This window comes from Pelodiscus sinensis, chromosome 1, assembly GCF_049634645.1.
Source record: "Pelodiscus sinensis isolate JC-2024 chromosome 1, ASM4963464v1, whole genome shotgun sequence".
NCBI lineage: Eukaryota > Metazoa > Chordata > Testudines > Trionychidae > Pelodiscus > Pelodiscus sinensis.
The window spans coordinates 160,709,371-160,733,538 of record NC_134711.1 but is presented as its reverse complement, the minus strand read 5'-3'; the positions used below and the strand labels follow the sequence as shown (position 1 = coordinate 160,733,538).

The following is a 24,168-nucleotide window of genomic DNA, read 5'->3' as shown; positions in this document are numbered from 1 at the left end:
AATGTGCATTTTGCAAGCATTGACAATGTATCAACACTTAGCAGGACTATTGCCAAATGACAAATATTAACAGTGGTTAGCCAATGTTAAGCCACTGTGCATTCTGTAAGTCTCAGCAATGATACTTGCTGTTTCAGGTGCCTAGTGCACTCCACCTCCCCCAAGGTCGATCGTCACTCACCATTTGTGGTGCCCTTTTATAGATATGTACAAAGAACTAACATCACTTCTTTACGTACCATGTTGCCACCATCTGTTACCTAGTTACCACCTCTCACCTTACGGAAGGGTGGCTTACTTACCATCCTTCATGCTGTCAACTTCGACCTGGTCCTGAACGTAGGCCAGTATGTACGTTAGTTTTGGGGGAGTCTTTGGTACCAAGACATTTCTTATTAAGATATTCTGTTATTCCCCTCTGGCTTACAATCTGTACCCAGTGCCTCCCTATGTCCTTTCATGCTCAAACTAACTTACACAATCACACAATTATCAATAGGGCCTCTTTCTTGGCTCCTTTGTTACTGAACCAAAGTCTTGCTCACTTGATTCCAGGCCTGTTGCTGTTTTTTATGTTACAGGCCTTTTTTCAGGCCTGCTGACTCAATGTTACTGACTCTCAATTTACTACAGAGACTCTCTCTCTTTTTGCAGACCTCTGCAAAGACATGTGAGTTCTGGTTTCCCAGAGGGAATGCCACTTGTTTTCTCCTCAGAGGTTCTGAGAGAGGCTGTTGTTTCTTCACCTCTGATTGGAGGGACATCTCCAACAGGATCATCTTTGTACAGGAACATTGCTGGCTGTTTCCCTTTATCAAGGAGCGAGGGGAAAGTGAACAGTTTGCTCCGTTCCTTAATCTAGTTCTGAAGTACCCTGGGGCAGACTAACCTGGACACGCCCTAGCCCTGGGACACGCCCCAGCCCTGCGACACGCCCCAGCCCTGGGACACACACCTCTTCCCCCGGCTGTGCCTGCTGGAGCTGCAATGGCTTATGGAGAAGAGCTTTTCACCTGTCCCCAAGCTGCTGTGGTGAGAGAGGGCTGGGGTAGTCCTCTCTCCCCAGGGAAGACTGTATAGTGAACCTCTCATCCTCAGCCCCACCCCAGAGCAATGATTTAAATGAAGAAAAACAAAAAATAATTGAGTTAAGTACCCAAGAAATCCTGGGTAAATCTTCTAGCTGTAAATAAAATATTTAAACATTCTAAAGCATAAAAAACTATATGCTAAAAGAAGGATTTAGAGCACCACAGCCTTACATTTTCTTATAGCTACAACACTCAGAATTGAAAAGTAGATAATTTCTCACTAGACCAACATTAATTTAACAAGTTTCTGTAGTTTAAGAAATTACATAATACTGTATTCTGATTACAAAAACATTTGTTCTTTTAATGTGCGTATTCTGTTATATATCTCTAAAGTAAATATAGAAATTAGTCATTAGGCATAACAAACAGCTTATTTATCTATGCTTAAATTCAGTAGAAATGACCTTGTTAAAATTTGGTAGAAAAACTACACTATTTTCCAATTAACTTAGTCATGAATCCATTCTGGAATCTCAAACTGAATATATTTGCATTTTTAAAATGTGTGTACATAACTTCCAACAGCATCATGTACTCACACTGAGAGGGCAACACACTTAAACTGAATATTCTGTGAATTCATATGATCTAATTATGAAGCCCCTTTTAACTATTTTTACATTGCGTCTCCGGAGACTGGTACACTGATTTATAGGCAGTGATATAATATGTTCAAAAAAAGTAAAGTGCAAATAATATTACTCTTTGCAAACCCTAATCCCAACCTAAATTTCAGAGTCTAGGATAGATCCCAGACAGTTTGAATCTAAATTATTTAGTTAGCTGTAACCTGAGCTGTAAATGTATGAACTGGAAAGACAAATATGGACTGTGAAATGGAAATGACAAGATTCCAAGGTAGGGGGAGCTAAAAAAAGAATTCTGTGGGATCAATACCATCAGAGGATTTACTAACAGTTAGGAGCTGAGCAAGGAAATACTACATAAACAAATTACATACATAAAAATCTGCTAATGAATGCTACTCTTTTGGTATTTTGATGGGTTACAGTGGTGGAGGTAGTAGCATCAATTTGTCTGTTGCCTGGAACTTCAATTCTTTGTGCTATGTTGAAGCAAGATGCCAGAGAGCATGCTCAATGCAGAGGAAACGTTGAGCAATTTCAGCAGCAAGTCTCTGTAGAACAGAGCACATAGCAATTTTCAATGATTTATAACTCATCCAAGTCTGAACAGATTTTGATGGTGACAGCAAAAGACACCTCTCCGACACCAGGACTATTCCCCTAACAATTTTCAAAGGCCCGCTCAAATAATGAAATGGATTGGAAGTTATTATTTTTAGTGGCTTTTAGTTGCGTTCACCAGAAAGTGAGTATATTTGCTTAGGAAACACATTGCCTGCCATGTCTCAGTTGGCTGTATTCCCTAAAATCTTGTGTACAAGCGCTCAGCAGTGGCATAAAAATGGATGCTCTGGTTTGGAATAAGGATAAATTCGACATGCCACTGTTCCCTTCCTTCAGTATTTCTCAACCAAATGTAACAGTTAGCATGTGCCTGTTGTGTATTATGCCATATGCAAATGGCAGAATACAGTTATTCACTGGTCTTGTATTTCATCTTTCTTAAAAGCTCCTTTTCTTTCTTTCAACTTTTCTCTGTCCCACTAAAAATATTTATCAGGAATCCAGGCCTGCAGCAGAGCCACTCTCTGGGCCACTTAATGAACATATCTGGCTTGAAGTAGGCTGCCTGATCAGTTGGAAGAGTAGACATACCAGCTCGTTAGCCCAGCAGCTGCTCAAACCATTTGCCCACAGCTATGACAATTCCTGCACCTGCTCATTCCCTGACTTGCCTCACTTTAAGTGACCTGGTTCTGATCCTCACCTCTGATTCCTGACTTCTGATTCCATCTCTGGCATCTCGCCTCTCACACTGATTTGGACCCTGGGCTCTGGCACTGGGCCTCTGACTTTGGCGCTGGTTCTAAATGTTGGCTCTGATTCCTGAATCCAGCTGTGATCCTTGTCTCTGGCTTCTAGCATTAGATTTTTTCTTCTAATCATTATGCTGGACTCCTGCTTCAAACGCTAAGCATGACTGCCCATGTCCTGGTCTCTGATACTTTTACAGTTGTGCTTTGTTTCAATCATTTTTGTATTAGTAGGAGAATGAAGTGGATAACTTAAGTTGCCTTTTCCATATCTAACTCCTATGGTTCTATGAATTATAAAATCAGATTGCTTACATGAGAGTATAGGATCTCTTTACCATTCAGTTTTAAAATATTCATTCTTTCTTAACCTGAATTAATGTTCTCTGATGGCTATGTTCATTAACACACATTATTTTTTTATGATTCATTATAATTCCTACCCCTTGAGTCAGAGGTTAAATGATATATCATAAATTAATAAAACATGAAGGATTACCAAAAATCTGACTAGAAAAGCAGGTAACAAGCAGCTGGATATTAGTGTTTTCCAAACCTGTAGGAAGATAATATTTTTAGATGCAATTAGGTCCTATTTTGAAAAGCAATTTAGGCACTAGGACCAGATTTTCAAGATATTAATGCAGCTAAGAATGAAGATAGACACCTACTGGAATTTTCAAAAGTGCCTAAGCACCAAACTCCCAAACACATTTAAGAGTGCTTTCTTAACATGATTGTGCACCTCACATTTTCAAAATATGCGTTAAATGATTGTACTTTAATAAAATTAGAGACCAAATTGTTCAAGACTTACTCAAACCCTGATTCTGTCCCAATGACTTCAGTGAGGATTTGCACCTCAGTAAGGACAGCAAGGTTTTTCCCCATGAGTTAAACATATTATCATATCAAGAAAAAATAACTAAATCCATAAAAATATACAATAATCAGGGTGGCAGCTGATAATATAGAGGGAAAGCAATGGGGAGAATAAACAAGGGTCTAGACGCACAAACAGAAGCCTTTGTCACTTCACGTGCTTAAGTCTTAGATTCACAAAACTCCAACTCAGCTGCTGCCTAACCTTATAGGTGCCTAAATTTTGCTGTAAAAGTTCCTGCCTTTGAGCATGAGCATTGTAGCCCCATGGCTGGAATCTGAAAGTCTAAGCCCTAGAACAGGGGAGGGAAAACTTTTTTGGGGTCAGGGGCCACTGACTCACAGAAAAATCAGTCAGGGACTGCACACAAGTGAGAAGGAAAAAAGAACAAAAACAAACCCTCACTGCCATGGCTCCCAAACGAGGAGAAACACTCTCAACATTCCCCTTGCACACCAGCGTCTAGGCTGGCCCAGACTAGTTGATTTTTGTGTTCTCCAGGACCACAATGGGATGGTGGGGGGCTGGAGCACCTGCGTGGGCTTTCCAATGCTGGGGAGGAGCCCGAGCCCCGAGAGACTGTATCCAGGCAACCCAGGGGCCACATCTGGCCCCTGGGGCCTTAGGTTCCTCACCCCCTGCCCTGGGGAAGATAGGCATTCTTTTGCCTAATTTGTGTGTAGAGTCCAGTCCAAAGGTGTGCTCAGATTTAACTAAAACTATTTACTTGTAATAATGGTTTTTACAAGTGCATTACATCTCAGGCTCTCAGAGTATTTTACACACTACCTAATAAAGCGTTACAGTATCCCTTTGTAATATGTAAATAAGTAGGAGCTCTATGAGTCACCAGTGAAATACAAACACCTCTGGGGTAGAACACTGCAGCTCTGTAACCTCACACAAATACTGTGCAACATTTTAAGATCAAAAATTGAAAAGAATTCAGCACCAAGTTGACAAATGACAGGGGAAATGTTAGTAAGTAGAAAATATTAACAAGAGTTAGAATTTGGCTAAGACAGTGTGATCATCACCCATTTCCCTTACAAAAAATAGCATTGGCTATTTCATAATAACTGGGACTGCATCCTCAATTTTAAATCTGATCTAAAAGACAACCTCATATAGCACTGTGTTACCTAACAGGCAGGAGCATAAATTTAGCACAAATCTAGGAATGGGAATGGGGTGCGTCACCTGCAGAATCATCATTATGATCACTACCACTTTTGGTATTATGCAAGTGTTCCCTATTTTTCTCCTATGCAAATACACTCTTAGCACGATTTCTGAACTGTTAAGCTCTGACAGATCATAGAACAACATGCTACATCTACTAGTGTGAGATAGACACAGACAATAACAAGATCTAATTATAGCGTACAGCAATTGGTCTCTACAGTTTTCTGCACCGCCCATTCTCCCACCTCCCCAGTCATACACTGCTTATCTTTTTTTTTCCCTTCTGTGGACTACTGCTGGTCCAAAGGCTATAGCTGTATATTATAAGTCAAACAGCAACGCAAAGGGAAGGAAAGAAGAGTTGATAAGTGTGCAAAATGTGGTGTAATAAAGGTATTAATCATGACTGCTATATCCTGCTCCAAGAAATCTTCTTTATTAGATAAATGGCATGGGAAAAAGGATAGCTTGCACATTTGTCTAAGTTGCTGACAGGATAAAAGAAAAGGAAAAATGAACCTTAAGTTCCAACAAATGGAAGGTTTGAAGTAAACTACTACATTTCCAGGCAGATATTGCACTATATTGAGACTTTCATTCATTGTGGGTCAATTTCTTAGCAAGTCATCAGTCTTTAGTCCCAGAACACACATGGTAGTTGTTAGTTCTATATTTGAATCTATATTATTTTCAAAAATTTAATGCCCCGAAATGTTCTGAGTTCTCAAGCTAGAATTTCTTCTTGGAATAGGACTACAATCAAAATTACCTGAAATTCCTCTTGCTCAAACTCCAAATATTACATCCTGTATAAGCTAAAGTCCCAGGTACAAACCAGGGAAAATGACAAACCCACCGAAAAGCAATACAAAACCCTTTTATGAGATTGGGTCATCTGACCCAAGGAATTAAATTTCCCTCATGTCATTTTTTTCCTGCTTACCACTGTCTGTGAGGGCAGTCATGTGATAGATTCTGCATATAACTTTACACTTCTTATCAATAGGTTTGGGCCTTGTAAGAGATGGCAAAGTGAGTGTAGATGTTGTACTATACAGGAAAAATAGGTTGATAGTGATTTCTTTGCCTTCCAAAAAATAACTGAGTTATAGTAGTCAAATTCTGACAGATTAAAATGCTTGATGGATGTCTCTGAACAGGCATTTTAAATTTCATATAATCCTTTGCAAACTGAAATACAATACTGTGAGCCTAAAAAAAAAAAAAAAAAAAGCTAATAAGAGTATCCTGAGCACAATAAATTGCTGGAAGAAGGAACTGGAGAGACAGCGAGAGAGAGATGTCAAACACCAAAATGGCAGAAAATCCTAAAAATGAGTAGCATGTCATTATTTCAGGACCCTTAATTATAAGTGATGGGCAAGACACATGTCTTGGTAACTAAAATCTGACTTTTTTGGTAATATCGAATTCAATCAGTTTCTACATTCAGAAGAGCAGATATTATGGATTGTATTCTGTCTCTCTGGGATAATTACAGTAGTTTCCTGGAGGAACTAAAAATCAGTGGGAAAGGAAGAATAATTAATGGGAATCACTAGACTGGTAGCAAGCCTGAAGGAGTCAACCTCCTGGGGAAAATTTCACAGACTGGTTTGAACTGGTCCAAAAGATCTGACAAGGATGAAAACTGTATAAAGTGACCAGTCTGGCATAAGGAAAGAAGTTGTGTTAACTGGTCCCAAGGACAGACGGGAGTGTGTCCAAGAGGCACAGCCCCTGTAGAAAAGTTTTGAAGTATTCTTTTCTTAGCAGGGTGTCCATGTAGTAGATAGATGACTGTTTGGTAAGCTAAGACCTGCATGTAAGCTGTTTTATTGTTTTTTAAATGTATGTTTTCTCTTTAAAGCTTTTGTTCTGAATAATAATATGGAAAAGAGACAGAATCACCAAGTAGGGGATTGACTTGGGGCACACTCCCCCACCCCCCATCTGGGACTGCCCCAACCCCAAGCCTCCCATCCCCTGGTGCCCTTGGGGAGGGAAGGGGGGGAGCTGAAGCTTCCCCCCTCAAATCATATTCCTCATACTGGATGGGGAATGTAGGAGGCAGATGAACCTGGACCTACCCCAGCCAGGGGTTAGGGAGGGTGGGGGTGGCTGAAGCTCCCTAATTTGTATGGGAACATTGCTGGTTATTCCCCATCATCAGGGAGCAAGAGGAAAGTGCACAGTTTGTTATATTCCTCACTCTGGTTGGGGATTGCAGGAGGCAGATGCACTGGACCTGACTCAGTCTGGGGACAGTATTTCTAAAAATAAATTAGCAATGTACAATCAACCACTGCTGGACTCAAGCTTAAAAACACAATAGAATCTTCCTAATCATCATTTTGGAAAACCTCAGACCCAAGATTTTTCACCATTACATGCAATGGTCTTCTTTTACTTCTGATCAAAGATGTATCAGCAAGAAAAGAAACAACTGGTTTTACTAAGACTAATTTACTAATTTTACAAAATAGACTATAGTTCATTTACCAGTGCACTGTTAAGTAATGAAGACAGTTATAACAAATGAATATATATTTATAAAATAAATGAAAATACAGTTTATGAATCCATGCCCTTAATTTATTTATATTTTATTTTTTACTCATTTGTAAAATGATCTCTAATTTTCAATTGGTTTCACTATGACTAGGGCAGAATTATAATGGTTCTATTATGCAAGGCCAAAATCAACAATGTAAATAAGAAATAAATTGTACCAGACCTCATCAGTACAATTGAACCTATGCCCTTTTTACTCATTAATTCTCTGGACTGTATTCACAAGAAACCCCATCATATCCCATCTACCCATTACAACTAATTTGTTCAATTTATAGTTCAATCTTCTTTCTCTTTCCTAATGGGGATTTTTAAAAAAGTGAATTATATAATATATTCAGGAGAATGAAGCCTATCCTGAAATGTAATTGCTTGCTGGTAATGATGTTAATTATGCAAATTGATTGTCATATCAAGCCTTTCCTTAAAAAAAACAAAAACAAAAACAAAAATCCCCAACCCAAATCGAAGCACAACCTTTGTGGATAACAAAAGGACTGATTTTTTAAAAAAGTATTTAAGTGGCTAAAGATGTCGATAGGTACCTAGTGGGGTTTTCAACAGATTTTCAACATCTGCATCTTCAGGCATCTGTTACCTTTGAAAAATGAGCTGTATGTGATTAAATACAGGCAGCTTTGTAAAAAGATCCTGCAGTGAGTGTGAAATCCATTTGCCTTGTACTTTCTTTACAGAAGCAGCGTTTGAAAAAATTATAAAGGTTTAGTCATGGCAAACACTGTATCATGGTCAGATTAAGCTGCTGCTAACAAGCTGTTAGTTGTTTGACCACTTGACAATATGCTTTTTCTTCCTTGTTTATCAGCCTATGAAACATACAGCAAAGCTGACAGTTATACTGTATTGCTTGCTAGCTACAGTACAGAGAAGCAGAATGCAAAAAGTGGAACTGCTGGAAACCATAAAGACCTTTTGGTTGTTGCCAATAAGTTCTGTCAGATGAAAAGAATAATTTTCCAGGGGTATAAGAGGTAATTCCTTATAGGTACTTGTCATTTAGGAAACATCCATTTATTGGGGTATTGTATGTTGATAGAACAAAACGTCCACAAATTATGTGTATGGTAGTGTATATACGATTTATAAGTCCTACATTTTTTGCTTAATAGCAATTCAGCATTATCTACATTAATTAAGTACTCTGGATACGAGTCCATTAAGGGTAGCCTATTTTATACAAAGTGTTCTGGATAAATTAACTTACTTAGTTTTGTGTCAGACATGGTCTGCAGCTCTAGTTTCCAATTCTTCATTTGGGATACCATTTTAAGAAAACACATCCAGTGAAAACATACAGTTGATCTTTCGTAGCTTTTCCCCCCTATTAATCATGGTACCATTTAAATTCATAGTAATGTGCAATGCTATTTAACTTTTTAAACAATATTCAAAGAAAAACAAATACAGTGAGCCAAATGCCACCCTTGAATAGGCAGGTGTAACTCAATTGACTGTACAGGAGAATTATGGGGTTTGCTCACTGCTTGTAGCGCCTCCTGCTGGTCTCCTGGGTATTAGGTCACCCAACCCACATTCTCCCTCCAGTCGTTTCTTCCCCATATCATCTTCTTCTGCTACCCTGTTCACTCCAGATTTGCAGTTTCCTCTTGTGGGTTTGCCCTTCAGCCAGATCAGTAAAGTCCTTCCCTTCCAGGGAATTTAAAGGCCTTCTAGACTTTGTTGTCAGGGTGGCATCTCCAATGCCCTGTGCCACTAACCAATGGATGGTAGGGGAAGCCAGGCCCATCCATTACATTAGGTCTATCCCAGAGTCCCCACAATATGCAGCCAAGGCCTATATTTCCGTATTCCTCACTACTGTTTTCCCTGGGCTTCTTTCTTCTTTACTGGCTTCTCTCTTCTCTGGGTTTGCCACCTCCTTACCTCAGGGAGGGGCTGCGGCCTGAATGTCTGCAACCCCTGCATATAGCCAGCTACTTCACTTTATGCAGGGCCACCCACCTGTACTGGCAAAGTTGAGCCTACTTCTAATTAATGACCAGCTCCTTGGTACCTCCAGATGCACTCGGGGAGTTAATTGGCCTGTCTGACCAATTTAACCCTTTCCAAGTCAGTGTGAAGTGGGCACTCCATGACAAGGAGTCATGCCATTTACACCAGGGATGAATTTATCCCATGAAGTTTTCAATATATTTGAAATATGCTTCATTGGATACATTAACTATTACAGTATGTGGCATTCAAAATTTACCGCAACACATCACATAATTTCACCACAATATTTGCTACATAGTTTCCTACCTGTACATAGAATTGGAAATATCAATGATGCCACTTGATAAGAATGAAAGATGTCACAATTATTGTGTGGCCCACAAGAGACTTAAACCACTTATTGTGGTTTTTTATTTCCTTTGATTTCTAAACTTCTTCTCTGTGTAAAATTGCTACATCGCTAATTTCTACATAATTTATTATTACTTTAAAAGTCCTTCTTGGGTGGATGCACATTTTCATGTCAGCACTCAGACTGGTCTTCCTCTTCATGGATATTTCTTAGCAGTGTTATGTCTTGAAGTGTGGGGATAAACTAAAAAGTCTAGTTTTGGTTGCAGGTACAATGTTATTTTTTGTTTGGTTTTCAAAATATTATTAATATTGTAGATTTCAAAACTGATATATATTTGACTGAGATGCTCTGATCTCAGGAAAAGTAGAACTGAGCACTCTGCTATATAGCCAAATGTACACACTGCTTCAGCTAAACAATTGATCAATGATAAACCCTTATGGAAATACAATAAGGCTGCGTCTAGACTGGCAAGTTTTTCCACAAAAACAGCCGCTTTTGCGGAAAAACTTGCCAGCTGTCTACACTGGCCACTTGAATTTCCGCAAGAACACTGACGATCTCATGTAAGATTGTCAGTGTTCTTCCGCAAATACTATGATGCTCCCATTCGGGGAAAAAGCCCTCTTGTGCAAATGTATTTGCGCAAGAGGGCCAGTGTAGACAGCTAAAAACTGTTTTGCGCAAAAAAGCCCCCCGATGGTGAAAATGGCGATCAGGGCTTTCTTGCGCAAAACTGCGCCTAGATTGACACGGACGCTTTTCCGCAAAAATTGCATCCGTTAAAAGCATTTGCGGAAAATCATGCCAGTCTAGACATAGTCTAAATGTGAAGTATACACTCTGATAGTGTTACAGTGAGGCGGTGTTAACATGGAACTTATCAAAGACAGATAGTTTCTGTTGACTTTAAAAATTTTACATTTTAGAAAATAATTACTAGACAGTAATAGAATTTTTTCTTGGTAGACAGTGCTAAAGACATTATGTAAACTAATATGTTGCATTCAAGTTCAGAAAGTCACTGTTTAACTTTTAATTTCCAACATTTTTATATAGTAAAATTAGATTGCCTGAAAGTAAAATCTCATGATATGTGGTTGACATTAAAGTGTCACTTACCTCATCCTTTTGTATAAGAGACAAGCATACAACACAGTGTATAATAAAAATAACGTACTGTAAAATATGTAACCCTCCAAGTGAATTCTGAACTCACTTTAATAGTCTCCAACTGTTAACAGGATGGAGAAAAGAGCAACGTTTGATGCGTTATCCAGAGGGCGCAAAGCCTTAAAACATAACATCTTCCCCGAGGAGGGGGAAAGTGAGGAAGGAGAAAGATTCATTAATATCTCTTGCTGACATTTGTAATGAGTGAAGAAGAGATCTGCAATGAAAAGTTACACACTGCAAATTGCAATGAATTAGGATCATGCTGCTACTTTGCCTTCATCTTCCAGGGGTATAAGAGGTAATTCCTTATAGGTACTTGTCATTTAGGAAACATCCATTTATTGGGGTATTGTATGTTGATAGAACAAAACGTCCACAAATTATGTGTATGGTAGTGTATATACGATTTATAAGTCCTACATTTTTTGCTTAATAGCAATTCAGCATTATCTACATTAATTAAGTACTCTGGATACGAGTCCATTAAGGGTAGCCTATTTTATACAAAGTGTTCTGGATAAATTAACTTACTTAGTTTTGTGTCAGACATGGTCTGCAGCTCTAGTTTCCAATTCTTCATTTGGGATACCATTTTAAGAAAACACATCCAGTGAAAACATACAGTTGATCTTTCGTAGCTTTTCCCCCCTATTAATCATGGTACCATTTAAATTCATAGTAATGTGCAATGCTATTTAACTTTTTAAACAATATTCAAAGAAAAACAAATACAGTGAGCCAAATGCCACCCTTGAATAGGCAGGTGTAACTCAATTGACTGTACAGGAGAATTATGGGGTTTGCTCACTGCTTGTAGCGCCTCCTGCTGGTCTCCTGGGTATTAGGTCACCCAACCCACATTCTCCCTCCAGTCGTTTCTTCCCCATATCATCTTCTTCTGCTACCCTGTTCACTCCAGATTTGCAGTTTCCTCTTGTGGGTTTGCCCTTCAGCCAGATCAGTAAAGTCCTTCCCTTCCAGGGAATTTAAAGGCCTTCTAGACTTTGTTGTCAGGGTGGCATCTCCAATGCCCTGTGCCACTAACCAATGGATGGTAGGGGAAGCCAGGCCCATCCATTACATTAGGTCTATCCCAGAGTCCCCACAATATGCAGCCAAGGCCTATATTTCCGTATTCCTCACTACTGTTTTCCCTGGGCTTCTTTCTTCTTTACTGGCTTCTCTCTTCTCTGGGTTTGCCACCTCCTTACCTCAGGGAGGGGCTGCGGCCTGAATGTCTGCAACCCCTGCATATAGCCAGCTACTTCACTTTATGCAGGGCCACCCACCTGTACTGGCAAAGTTGAGCCTACTTCTAATTAATGACCAGCTCCTTGGTACCTCCAGATGCACTCGGGGAGTTAATTGGCCTGTCTGACCAATTTAACCCTTTCCAAGTCAGTGTGAAGTGGGCACTCCATGACAAGGAGTCATGCCATTTACACCAGGGATGAATTTATCCCATGAAGTTTTCAATATATTTGAAATATGCTTCATTGGATACATTAACTATTACAGTATGTGGCATTCAAAATTTACCGCAACACATCACATAATTTCACCACAATATTTGCTACATAGTTTCCTACCTGTACATAGAATTGGAAATATCAATGATGCCACTTGATAAGAATGAAAGATGTCACAATTATTGTGTGGCCCACAAGAGACTTAAACCACTTATTGTGGTTTTTTATTTCCTTTGATTTCTAAACTTCTTCTCTGTGTAAAATTGCTACATCGCTAATTTCTACATAATTTATTATTACTTTAAAAGTCCTTCTTGGGTGGATGCACATTTTCATGTCAGCACTCAGACTGGTCTTCCTCTTCATGGATATTTCTTAGCAGTGTTATGTCTTGAAGTGTGGGGATAAACTAAAAAGTCTAGTTTTGGTTGCAGGTACAATGTTATTTTTTGTTTGGTTTTCAAAATATTATTAATATTGTAGATTTCAAAACTGATATATATTTGACTGAGATGCTCTGATCTCAGGAAAAGTAGAACTGAGCACTCTGCTATATAGCCAAATGTACACACTGCTTCAGCTAAACAATTGATCAATGATAAACCCTTATGGAAATACAATAAGGCTGCGTCTAGACTGGCAAGTTTTTCCACAAAAACAGCCGCTTTTGCGGAAAAACTTGCCAGCTGTCTACACTGGCCACTTGAATTTCCGCAAGAACACTGACGATCTCATGTAAGATTGTCAGTGTTCTTCCGCAAATACTATGATGCTCCCATTCGGGGAAAAAGCCCTCTTGTGCAAATGTATTTGCGCAAGAGGGCCAGTGTAGACAGCTAAAAACTGTTTTGCGCAAAAAAGCCCCCCGATGGTGAAAATGGCGATCAGGGCTTTCTTGCGCAAAACTGCGCCTAGATTGACACGGACGCTTTTCCGCAAAAATTGCATCCGTTAAAAGCATTTGCGGAAAATCATGCCAGTCTAGACATAGTCTAAATGTGAAGTATACACTCTGATAGTGTTACAGTGAGGCGGTGTTAACATGGAACTTATCAAAGACAGATAGTTTCTGTTGACTTTAAAAATTTTACATTTTAGAAAATAATTACTAGACAGTAATAGAATTTTTTCTTGGTAGACAGTGCTAAAGACATTATGTAAACTAATATGTTGCATTCAAGTTCAGAAAGTCACTGTTTAACTTTTAATTTCCAACATTTTTATATAGTAAAATTAGATTGCCTGAAAGTAAAATCTCATGATATGTGGTTGACATTAAAGTGTCACTTACCTCATCCTTTTGTATAAGAGACAAGCATACAACACAGTGTATAATAAAAATAACGTACTGTAAAATATGTAACCCTCCAAGTGAATTCTGAACTCACTTTAATAGTCTCCAACTGTTAACAGGATGGAGAAAAGAGCAACGTTTGATGCGTTATCCAGAGGGCGCAAAGCCTTAAAACATAACATCTTCCCCGAGGAGGGGGAAAGTGAGGAAGGAGAAAGATTCATTAATATCTCTTGCTGACATTTGTAATGAGTGAAGAAGAGATCTGCAATGAAAAGTTACACACTGCAAATTGCAATGAATTAGGATCATGCTGCTACTTTGCCTTCATCATGAACAGTGCAAGGTGATGCTGTCCTCCAGGCTCTTTTCTTAGAGACAAGGCAATATATCAGAGGTGGCCAAACTGGCTTGCGAGTCTTTTAACACTGAAGTGCACCTGCCTCCCCCCCCATTCTCATTTACTGGGGGGGCGTGTGTGTGTGTGTGTGTGTGTGTGTGAAAGCTGAGGATATCTATCTTGCAGCACAGTGGTGGGATAGACGGTTCTGCTCAGCAGGGAGGGAGCCTTGGGACTTTTGCCTTGTAGGGTGCACCTGCCAGGTTTTGGGGCTTTGGCAGAAGTGGGGCTGGAGCTGTGAGCCCCATCAGGTGCCTCTCTGTGATGGGGTGTACCAACCCCGCACAGGCCAGGAGGGTGAAGGACAGGCTTATTGGGTGGAGCTGGCCCCTTCCCCACAACCCTGCTGGGCATGCTCGCACTGCAGCCCTAGCTTAAAGGCCAGAGAAGCTGGTCAGTTGGGGCTGGCCACCGGATGGGAAGGAGCTCCTGCCCTAACCCAGGAGCAGCAGCCTGAGGAGCAGCCTGAGCCAGAGGGAGCCGCAACCAAAGGAGCAGCCACCCAAGGAGCAGCAACTGGGGGAGCAGCAGCCTGAGGAGTGGCAGCCTGTTCCTCAATCTCTCCCTATGCAGCTGAACAGGGGTAGGAAGTAGCCCAAGAACAGGGAGCCAGAAGGCAACCCAGTGAGCCTGGTGCATTTCAGAGGAATTTCCTGCTGAGCTGGTGGTTGGGAACATGCCCACCACCAACAGGGCCCTAGGCTGAGGCCCAGTGGAGAAGGTGGGTCCGGGCCCCCTACCCTCACCCACACCCAAGGAAGGGAGAACATGGACTTTGAATGACAAGGCCGCTGGGTCTGACCCTGAGGGACTAGGCTGCCTGGGACTACAAGGGAGGGGATGCTTTATGGGGTGTCACCCCTTGGAAGACCCTTGGGGCTGGAGACCCTGTCACACTCCCACATAGATGAAAGCCTGATTCTGGGAGGTGTGCTCTGACTCTAGGCCTTCTGGACCACATACATCAGGGATCTGGGGTCAGGTTGGGCCATCGCCACCCTGCCTCCCTCATCTCTATACCCAGCTGCATTGCCACCTCTTCCCAGGTAACACACCGTTGGCTGCATATGTGGTCTACAATGCTAAATTAGTTGGGAACCATTGTTTTAACCAATATTCTTTTATTTTTAAATACATTTGACATTAGCAAATAAGAACTTGCTGTAAGCAAATGTTTTGTAAAAATATGAAATATTCATTATCCTGTGAGGGAATGTGTCTGATCATTTGGGATTGGTAGAATTACATATTTGACTTGGCTATCTGGAAAGGCTGGATTTCTTCTAAGGGAACTGTGTTTTGGATTCTGTAAGTATTATTATGAAAGCTGTTTTTGGCTAGCTTGGTGTAACTAAGTATTGGAATAATCACCATTCTTTGCAGTTTGCCTAATTGAGTAACCTCTTTGTGGCCTTCCTGGAACTTTGGTCACAGCAACATCGGAGTGCTATAAAGCAAGCAGCTTCATCACCTCCAATGCCCATTTATGAAAGGATGCCAGTTTGGATAACGATGGACAAACTTGGTTGAGTATGTTCAGTGTGAAAAACAAAAACTAGCTCATGAACAGGGCTCCCAAAGGCAGAATACCACCCTGACTGCAGATTGTCTTGAAAGGAAAACATGGAGTTTCTTCAATGCCCTAGCACTGGGGACAGCATCTATACGAGTGGATCTGCTAAACAACAAATGGCCTTTTTATTTCAACCTACATAAATCAGTAGTGTTTCTAAAACAAATCCAATGTAAGCAATGCCTTGTTTTTGTGTGTTTGGCCCTTTGAATAGTGATGTAAATGAACTACTAGGCCCAGATTCTGTGCTCCAGGATGTCTGCTTTGATCTGCACGGCTGGCAGAAAATGTTCCTACAGACAACAAAATGAGCTATTGGAGATGGATCCTCTGGTGACACAGAGCTGGTACAGCCATAATACCCAGCTCTCTCTTCTGTTTGGGACAAGGAGCATGATTAGCACATGCAAGAAAGACAACAGTGAGAAAAGGGAATGACATATCTTCTAAAAGCAGAATTATTCATTTATGAAGGGGTTATGGAAGGAGGCAGTAAGCAGTACACAGCTCACCAGGTGTCTTAGTCTGCACTGCTTCTGACAGCCATTCCCACCCAATGGGAGCTATCTGTGGCAAACAGGAGCTTCTGGCAGCCATATCTGTGGAAGCGCGGTATATAAAGCACCAGCTGCTCACTAGCATCTACCCCTGATGAACCGCATTCAGCTTGCAGGCCAGTTATTGCCCATTGCTGGGCTTTATATCATTCTTCTTTTTGGCAGACCACACAAAAGGGAACTCTGGGGAATACTATTACTTAAATGCTAACTTCTGCTTACTTGGAATTACAAGATAAGATCTATCATTTGTGTAATACATGGAAGCATTTGTTATTCCCCAGTCAATAATTACTGCATTGGTAGTGCTTTTCTGCTTATTGCAATCAACTGCTTTCTCTCTTGTAGTTCAATAGCCAATGACATAGTTAAGGAGAGTACTGCTTTGCAAACTGATGCTATATATGTACTAGCAATGGCTTAAGCTTCATAGCTTGATGCCTACTAGAGGAAAAATTATGTGCTATAGTAGAGTGCTGAAGTACAGTGGTACAACTCTATTCAGACTTTTTCTATCAGATGTATCTCTACAACTTAGTGCAATGGAGATGCATACTAGATAAATAGTTATCAGGCTAACTCTTAAGACAAAACACCTTTTAATTATTTTATCAACAAACAAGTCACCCAGGGACAAATTCTACCTGACCTTTACCAGGTTTCATAGTTGGATTAAGAAACCTCCATTCCTTCTTGGCTTGTGTAAGAACTAGGCAGAATTCTAGACTTTGTTCTCTCAAGGAAGCACAGGGACTCCATGCATACTACCCTCAGGGAGCTATGGCATTGCAAAGGAAGCAGAGAGGGGAGAAAATGGAGTTATGGCTATAGTTCCACAAAATGCTGGAAAGTAGAAGGACTGCAGCAGAGTGTGTGCTTTCCTGTTTACCAGGGAACCCAGAATCTCTCCTAGCACTTCTTCAAGAGTGGGGCAGTTCTGCACTGCTCCTTCCTTCATGCTATGTGCAAATTGCCCAGTCTAGCACAGTGGTGGGCAACCTGCGGCCCACATGCAGCCCAGTGGGGTTGCACCTGAGGATTGTGCATCTCAGGCTGGTAAGGACTGAAAGTGATTACTGCTATTGGACAGCTGTCCACCAGGGCTTGTGAAATGAGCAGCTGCTTTCAATTGAGATCCTACAGCTTTCCATATCACAAATAACTCCCCTTTCCCTCCCTAGTGGTATCTTACCTGGCATGAACTGGCAACCTTGCTGGAAGTCTCAGCAAAGTGATGGATGATGGAACAATAATAAAGATCAAACTATACTGCTCTGAAAGTTTATGGCATAGTAGTCATCATCACAGTTGTATCTGAGCACCTCAGAACCATTAATGAATGTATCCTTGCAATTCCATTGTGAGGTAGGGAGGATTAGTATCCCCATTGTACACAGAGATTGACTTGCCTAAGGTCACACAGTGAGTCTGTGGGAGCACTAGTTCAGTGCCTTAACCACAGAAAACCAGCCCAACATCTTACTTCTAAGGACATAGCATCTCCCAAGTCTAGCAACAGGCACTTTGAAGTGATGATAACAAAAGAATTTCTGTTGCCTATATTGTATCTGCTGTGCAGACAGGAGGACTTCACTGCTTTATACTGTCAATGTATTACCTTTCATCAGGTCGACATCCACTTTAAAAGAGAAATAAACAGAAGGAAGCATTGCAAATCAGCAAACATCATGGGTTGATTATAGCCAGGATTTCATTATGAGAATATCATGCCTCTTGAGGCTTGGTATTTAGTTTTACAAAAAGTGTGCTATAAATAAATTTCATGAATGTTAACAGGACTTTCATCTCAGACTTAAATGGTCACTTTGCATTTTAGTGGTTTAGAAAGTTTCTTAATCTAACTAGTGCCAGGTTTACAGTGGTACCAGTGGCACCACAGAGCTGGGCCCAAGTTAAGAAGGGACTCTGGCTTGCCCTGAGCCCCGAGACCCCACCAGCCCGCTGGCTCTTCCTCCAAGCCTGCCCACGACTTACTCCTTTCTACCTGCTGGTCAGACCAATGCCTCCTCTTCACTCCCTGCCCCCATCCACCTGCTCTTCTCTGCCTCCTGGCTAGACCCCAGTGCACCTCCATCTTCAGGCAGTCTCTGCTTCCCATTTGTGGGTACCCACCTGTTACCCTGGAGCTGAGCCACCTGGCACTGGTGCAGATGCCTGGCTAGTCTCAGCCAGTAGTGGGAGCAGTGTGGAGGGCTTGGCCAGGATCTGGCCATGACTGATCACATCATTCACAAGGGGGCAGAGTGATTTCCCTCCCTGGGACAAGCCCTTGCTGCACTGGTAGCACAGCCCAGCAGACAGTCACCTCCAGAGGGCTTCTGAATGCTGCTCGGAGGCAGGTTGTGGGGCACAGGTCTCTGGAGGGCCTGGGGGGGGGGGGAATGCTGGGCTGTGAGGGGGCAGGAAAGATCTGTGTGTATAGAGTGGTGGTTCTGTGTGGGGCAGTGGCGGTGATGGTGTGCAGGGGACTGTGCATTTGTGGCAGGATTGGGGGTGTGTGCTCTGGACACACAGAATCAGGGGAGTTTCAGTGTGAGCGTGGGCATTATGTTGCAGCACGGGCCCATCCCTTAGGGAAGGTGCATTCTGGCAGCACAAAGTTGGGCTGGCCATTGAGTATCTGGCAACTGTCAGTTTGTAAATAGTGCCCTCAGATGACTGGGTTAGATGACGTGGGCTGCCCCTGCCATGCCCTGCTCTTAGCTAGTCCCTCACTTTGGGGACCAACTCCCCCATGCCATGCTCCATTGTTCCAATGGGGACCCACAAATACATTTGGCACCAGACCCTGAAAAGCTTAATCCAGCCCTGAAGTTAACTAAAAATATGGATTAAGGTTATCAGGGTTTTGCTGGAGCAGTAAGGTGTGTGTGTGTGTGTTTTTTTTTGCGTCCTCTGAGCTAGAACAGGAATGAAGATAAAGAATTTTCATAGATTATTCTAAATTAAAAATAGAGACTGAAGTGTATTTGTTTTACTTCATTACATTTTCCTGAAGGTCTTGCAAGTGACCAGCAATTTATTAACAAAGGTTTTAAAATTTTATAGTATACAGAAAATGAGGTCTACATTCAGAGACTACTATCACTAATACCACAGGATGATAGAGTGTGGGTGGCTATGGGAAAAGAAGAATGTAGCTATCACTTTCCTATCTCTGCAAGGTAATTTGCCTTCATTTTCAAAATACCTGGGATTCTAGATTCCTCTCTGGTACTCAATTTTCCAGTAGATAACAAAGAAATCCAATTTCATATTAACCTCTGAAGGTATTATTTGATTCAGGAGGATTTTTAGAGAGACGTAACATCCCCTATTAAAAACGCATATGCTACTTGATACTAAGATACCGGTCCCAAAGTTTATAAGAACTTCTGTGCACAAGTGGTTTCAGTTGTTATTATAGAATGCAATCCCATGTATTCTTAACATGAAAGGTGCCCTTAATTTTGATACCAAAATGGGGCACAACAGGATATAAATAAAATAGATTAATAACCTACTTTTTGTAACAACTCCTTCGAGGCGAATAATATTGGGGTGGTCAAATTGTCCCATGATACTAGCCTCTCTCAGGAAATCTCTTCTCTGCCTGTCCACATAGCCACCTTTCAATGTTTTAATGGCAACTGGAATCTCTCTTTTCCCTGGTGTCTTCAGGCGTCCACTGCATACCTCTCCAAATTCACCTTAAATGAACAAGAGCAAATAGTTTTGTAAATAGACAATTCACATTTTCTAGAGGTCAGATTCCATGATCATAATAATTCAGTCTGGCCTTAGAATTTAGGACTCTATGGAAGTAGGAGCAAAATCAGAAATGCTAAGGTACTGAAGGGATTAGCTGAAACAATCTCAGAACCACTAACAACTATCTTTGAGCACTCATGGAAGATAGGTGAGATGCCAGAGGACAGGAGAAGGGCAAACATAACGCCTTTCTTTAAAATGAGGAACAAAGAAAAACCTGGGAGTTACACACTGGTTAGCCTAACTTTGATACCTGGAGAGACAATGGAACAAATTACTAAATAATCAGCTTGTAAGCACTTAGAGGACAATAGGGTTATAAAATAGTCAACATAGATTTTGTCAAAAACAAATTACGCCAAAAAACTATTTTCTTCCTTTGACAGAGTTACAGGCCAAATGGGTGGGCAGGTGGGAAATGAGGAGAATTGATACAGCTTGATTTTAGTAAGGCTCTTGATATGTCCTATATGACATTCTCAGTTCACAAGCACACTAGGGAAATGTGGTCCAGATGAAATTACTATAAGGGTATGTCTACACTGCCACCCTAGTTCGAACTAGGGTGGTTAATGTAGGCAACCGGAGTTGCAAATGAAGCCCGGGATTTGAATTTCCCGGGCTTCATTTGCATATTGCCGGGCGCCGCCATTTTTAAATATCCGCTAGTTCAGACTCCGTGCCCGCGGCTACACGCGGCATGAACTAGGTAGTTCGGATTAGGCTTCCCATTCTGAACTACTGGTATACCTCGTTCCATGAAGAGTAACAGTAGTTTGGAATAGGAAGCCTAATCCGAACTACCTAGTTCATGCCGCATGGAGCCACGGGCACAGAGTCCGAACTAGCGGACATATAAAAATGGCGGCGCCCGGCAATATGCAAATGAAGCCCGGGAAATTCAAATCCCGGGCTTCATTTGCAACTCCGGTTGCCTACATTAACCACCCTAGTTCGAACTAGGGTGGTAGTGTAGACATACCCTAAGGTAGATTCACAACTGGTTGAAAGACTATCCTCAAATGGTTTTTATGAACAGTTTGTTGCCACACTGGGAGTGTGTATCCAATGGGGACCCACAAGGCTCTGTTGTGAATCCAGTAAATTCAATATTTTGCTTAATAGCTGGGTCAATAAAGTGGGGTATATAAAACTGAGAGATGACACAACATTGGGAGGGGTTGCAATCACTTTTGAGGACAGAATTAAAATTCAACATGACCGTGACAAATTATAGACTTGGTCCGAAATGAACAAAGTGAAATTCAATAAAGATAAGTGCAAAGTACTACATTTAGGAAAGAAAAATCCAATGCAAACTACAAAATAGGAAATAACTGATGAGGAGGCAGCATTGCTGAAAAGGATCAGAGAGTCATAATGAATCACAAAGAATATATAAGTCAACAATGTGATGCAGTTGCAAAAAAGGCTCATTCTGGAATGTATTAACATGTATCATGTGCAAGACATGAGAGGTAATTGTCTCATCTACTTGGCACTGGTGAGGCTTCAGCTGAAGTACTGTGCCCAATTCTAAGTACCACTCTTTAGGAAAATTGTGGATAAACTGGAGAAAGTCCAGAAGACAGCAACAAAAATGATTAAAAATTTATAAAACTTGACTTATGAGAACAGGTTATATGAACTAGGCATGTCTAGTTTTGAGAAAAGAAGACAGAGTGGGGATCTGATATGAGTCTTCTGATATGCTAAGAGATGTTTCCCCCAACTATAATTAGGATAATTAAGCCCTGGAATAGGCTTCCAAGGGAGCTTGTCGAATTCTCAGAATTGGGGGTTTCAAGAGCAGATCTGACAAACACCTGTCAGGGATTGTGTAGGTTTACTTGGTCTTACCACATCTAGGAGGCTGGACTAGATAACCTCTTGGGCTCCCATTCATCTTTACATTGCTGTGATTCTATCTCTGTGTAGATTATAGTATTGAATTTAGGCATTAAAGCTTTTTGCTTTTTATGTGGGTTTTACCCACACAGAATGTCCTGGTCTACACTAGGGAGTTATTTTGAAATAACAAGTGGAGTGTCCACACTACCAAGCCCATTAGTTTGAAATAAGGAGCTGGTTACTTCAAAATAACAACTTCTGCTTTCCACAAGGAATAACACTTATTTTGAAATAGTTCTTTCAAATTAGCAATAGTGTGAACGCTCCACGGCTGCTATTTATAAATAACTAATCCCCAGATTCATTCAAAGTATTTACTCTCCTGTGAATCCTCAGGCTCTAAGTCGAGGTCGCACGTCCACATGAAAGAAGTCTACCTTGGACTAATTCTGAGACTTCCCTGTAGTGTGGACATGCTATTTCAAAATAGCTGTTTCAGGAGTTATTATTTCAAAATAAGTTATTTCAAAATAATTTCTTAGTGTGGCTATGCCCTATATGTATGACCTGTATTGCCCTGAGGATGTCAAATGGGTTGCAACTATGTGCTGATTGGCCACCAGTGACCGGTGGGTTGAGAAGCACTAAGTGTAGACATACTTAAAAGCAGCAAAGTGTATAGGTAAGTCACAGCCATCCTTTGCTCTGATGATCATTAAAAAGGTGCTTTTAAACCCCTATCAAATGTACTGTGGTTTTAAGGGATCATAAGTCAGTGAATCAAAATCAATATTTACAGAACCATTTTTACCTCAGTAAGGGCTACATTTCTATTTCAAATTTAAATTTTCTACTCCAGCCATTTTGGTACCTCAGCCATTTTGGTACTGTTTTTTTTTTTTAATAGTCACACATAGACAAATATATATTTAACCAAGAGAATTATTTTTTTCATTCTTCAGTCAAAACTGCCTGAATTTTTTTGCTCAGATTTTCAATAAAATAAAATATTAAAAATTATTCAGGGAGACCCCCAAACATGGAAAACTTCAGCCTGAAAGATGAATGTTTTAGAAAATTATAACTGACTGATATTAAGGAGGTAGGATGCAAATACTTGTGCGATCTTCATTTGAATAGTCACTGTCATTCCTGTCCTCTCAATAAATCAATATAAACCACTGAAATCCAGGAAAAGTCAAAGGGATTAATTAAGTTTACAACTCATCTTCCCCTCCACATATAGCAACAGCAGCAAATACAAAACAGCACATTTAAGAAGCCAATGAAGACAAGTTCAGTAGATTTTGCAACAATTAAGAAAGCCAATGTGTTTTATTTCTACATAACTTTTGAAAACCAAAGACAAGAATTCACCTTGTGTGTATAAGTCAGCCGCCACAGGATAAGAATTCTGTTTCATAATACTGTATAAAAGACAGTGAGTTTGCTATATGCTTTGATTGGTTTCACTTCGGAATGAGGCTTTGCCTAAAGCTCCTCACACCAAACTATTTCCATAAAGGTAGCAGCAGATTTAAGCTTCTAGAATTTTTTCCCCTCTCTTTGTTTTGAAGGAGAGATGGAGGAGCTCTCTTTTATGTTGTGAGGCATCCAGAAGTATTAAATTGCACTAAGACTTATCTTTGGAGCACTTTTCTGATGGCTCTTCAAAGTGAAACAGCCTGAAATTAAAGCGAATCCTCCAAATCCTCCTCCTTGTTTCTTCTGAGACACAGTCTGATAAAATCAATAGATAATGTATATGTGAACTGATGCTTCAGGGTTTTTATCCAGTCCAGTTTTTATCCAGGATATGAACTGTCCTAAAATCAGTGTGGTATCTCTAGGAGAACTAACCTCTGGAACAGCTTTTCTAACTCCTGCCCCTACTCTCCATCATAAATTGCCATATGTCTGCAGCTAAATACTATTGCTGTTTCCAATGTTCCATCGTTCATTAAATGATCAGTTCCTTTACTCCTCCCTTTTGTATCTCCTTTGCAGAGGAGTTTAAAAAATTACTTATGCCTTATGGACAACAAATGCTGATGTTTAAGTATTCTTGATTAAATTAAGTACTTATGAAAGATGTGTGATGAGACACTA

The 24,168-nt window shown here is 40.7% G+C and overlaps 1 protein-coding gene across 3 annotated transcripts in view; it reads right to left on the bottom strand.

The window, feature by feature from the left end:
* EPHA6 (EPH receptor A6) overlaps positions 1-24,168 on the bottom strand; it is an 842,774-nt gene that overhangs the window by 172,856 nt on the left and 645,750 nt on the right. For all 3 annotated transcript variants that reach the window (XM_075908927.1, XM_075908942.1, XM_075908935.1), the window contains one exon: positions 19,962-20,147. In XM_075908927.1, the coding sequence (XP_075765042.1) occupies positions 19,962-20,147 (186 nt within the window). The remainder of the gene's footprint in view (positions 1-19,961; positions 20,148-24,168) is intronic.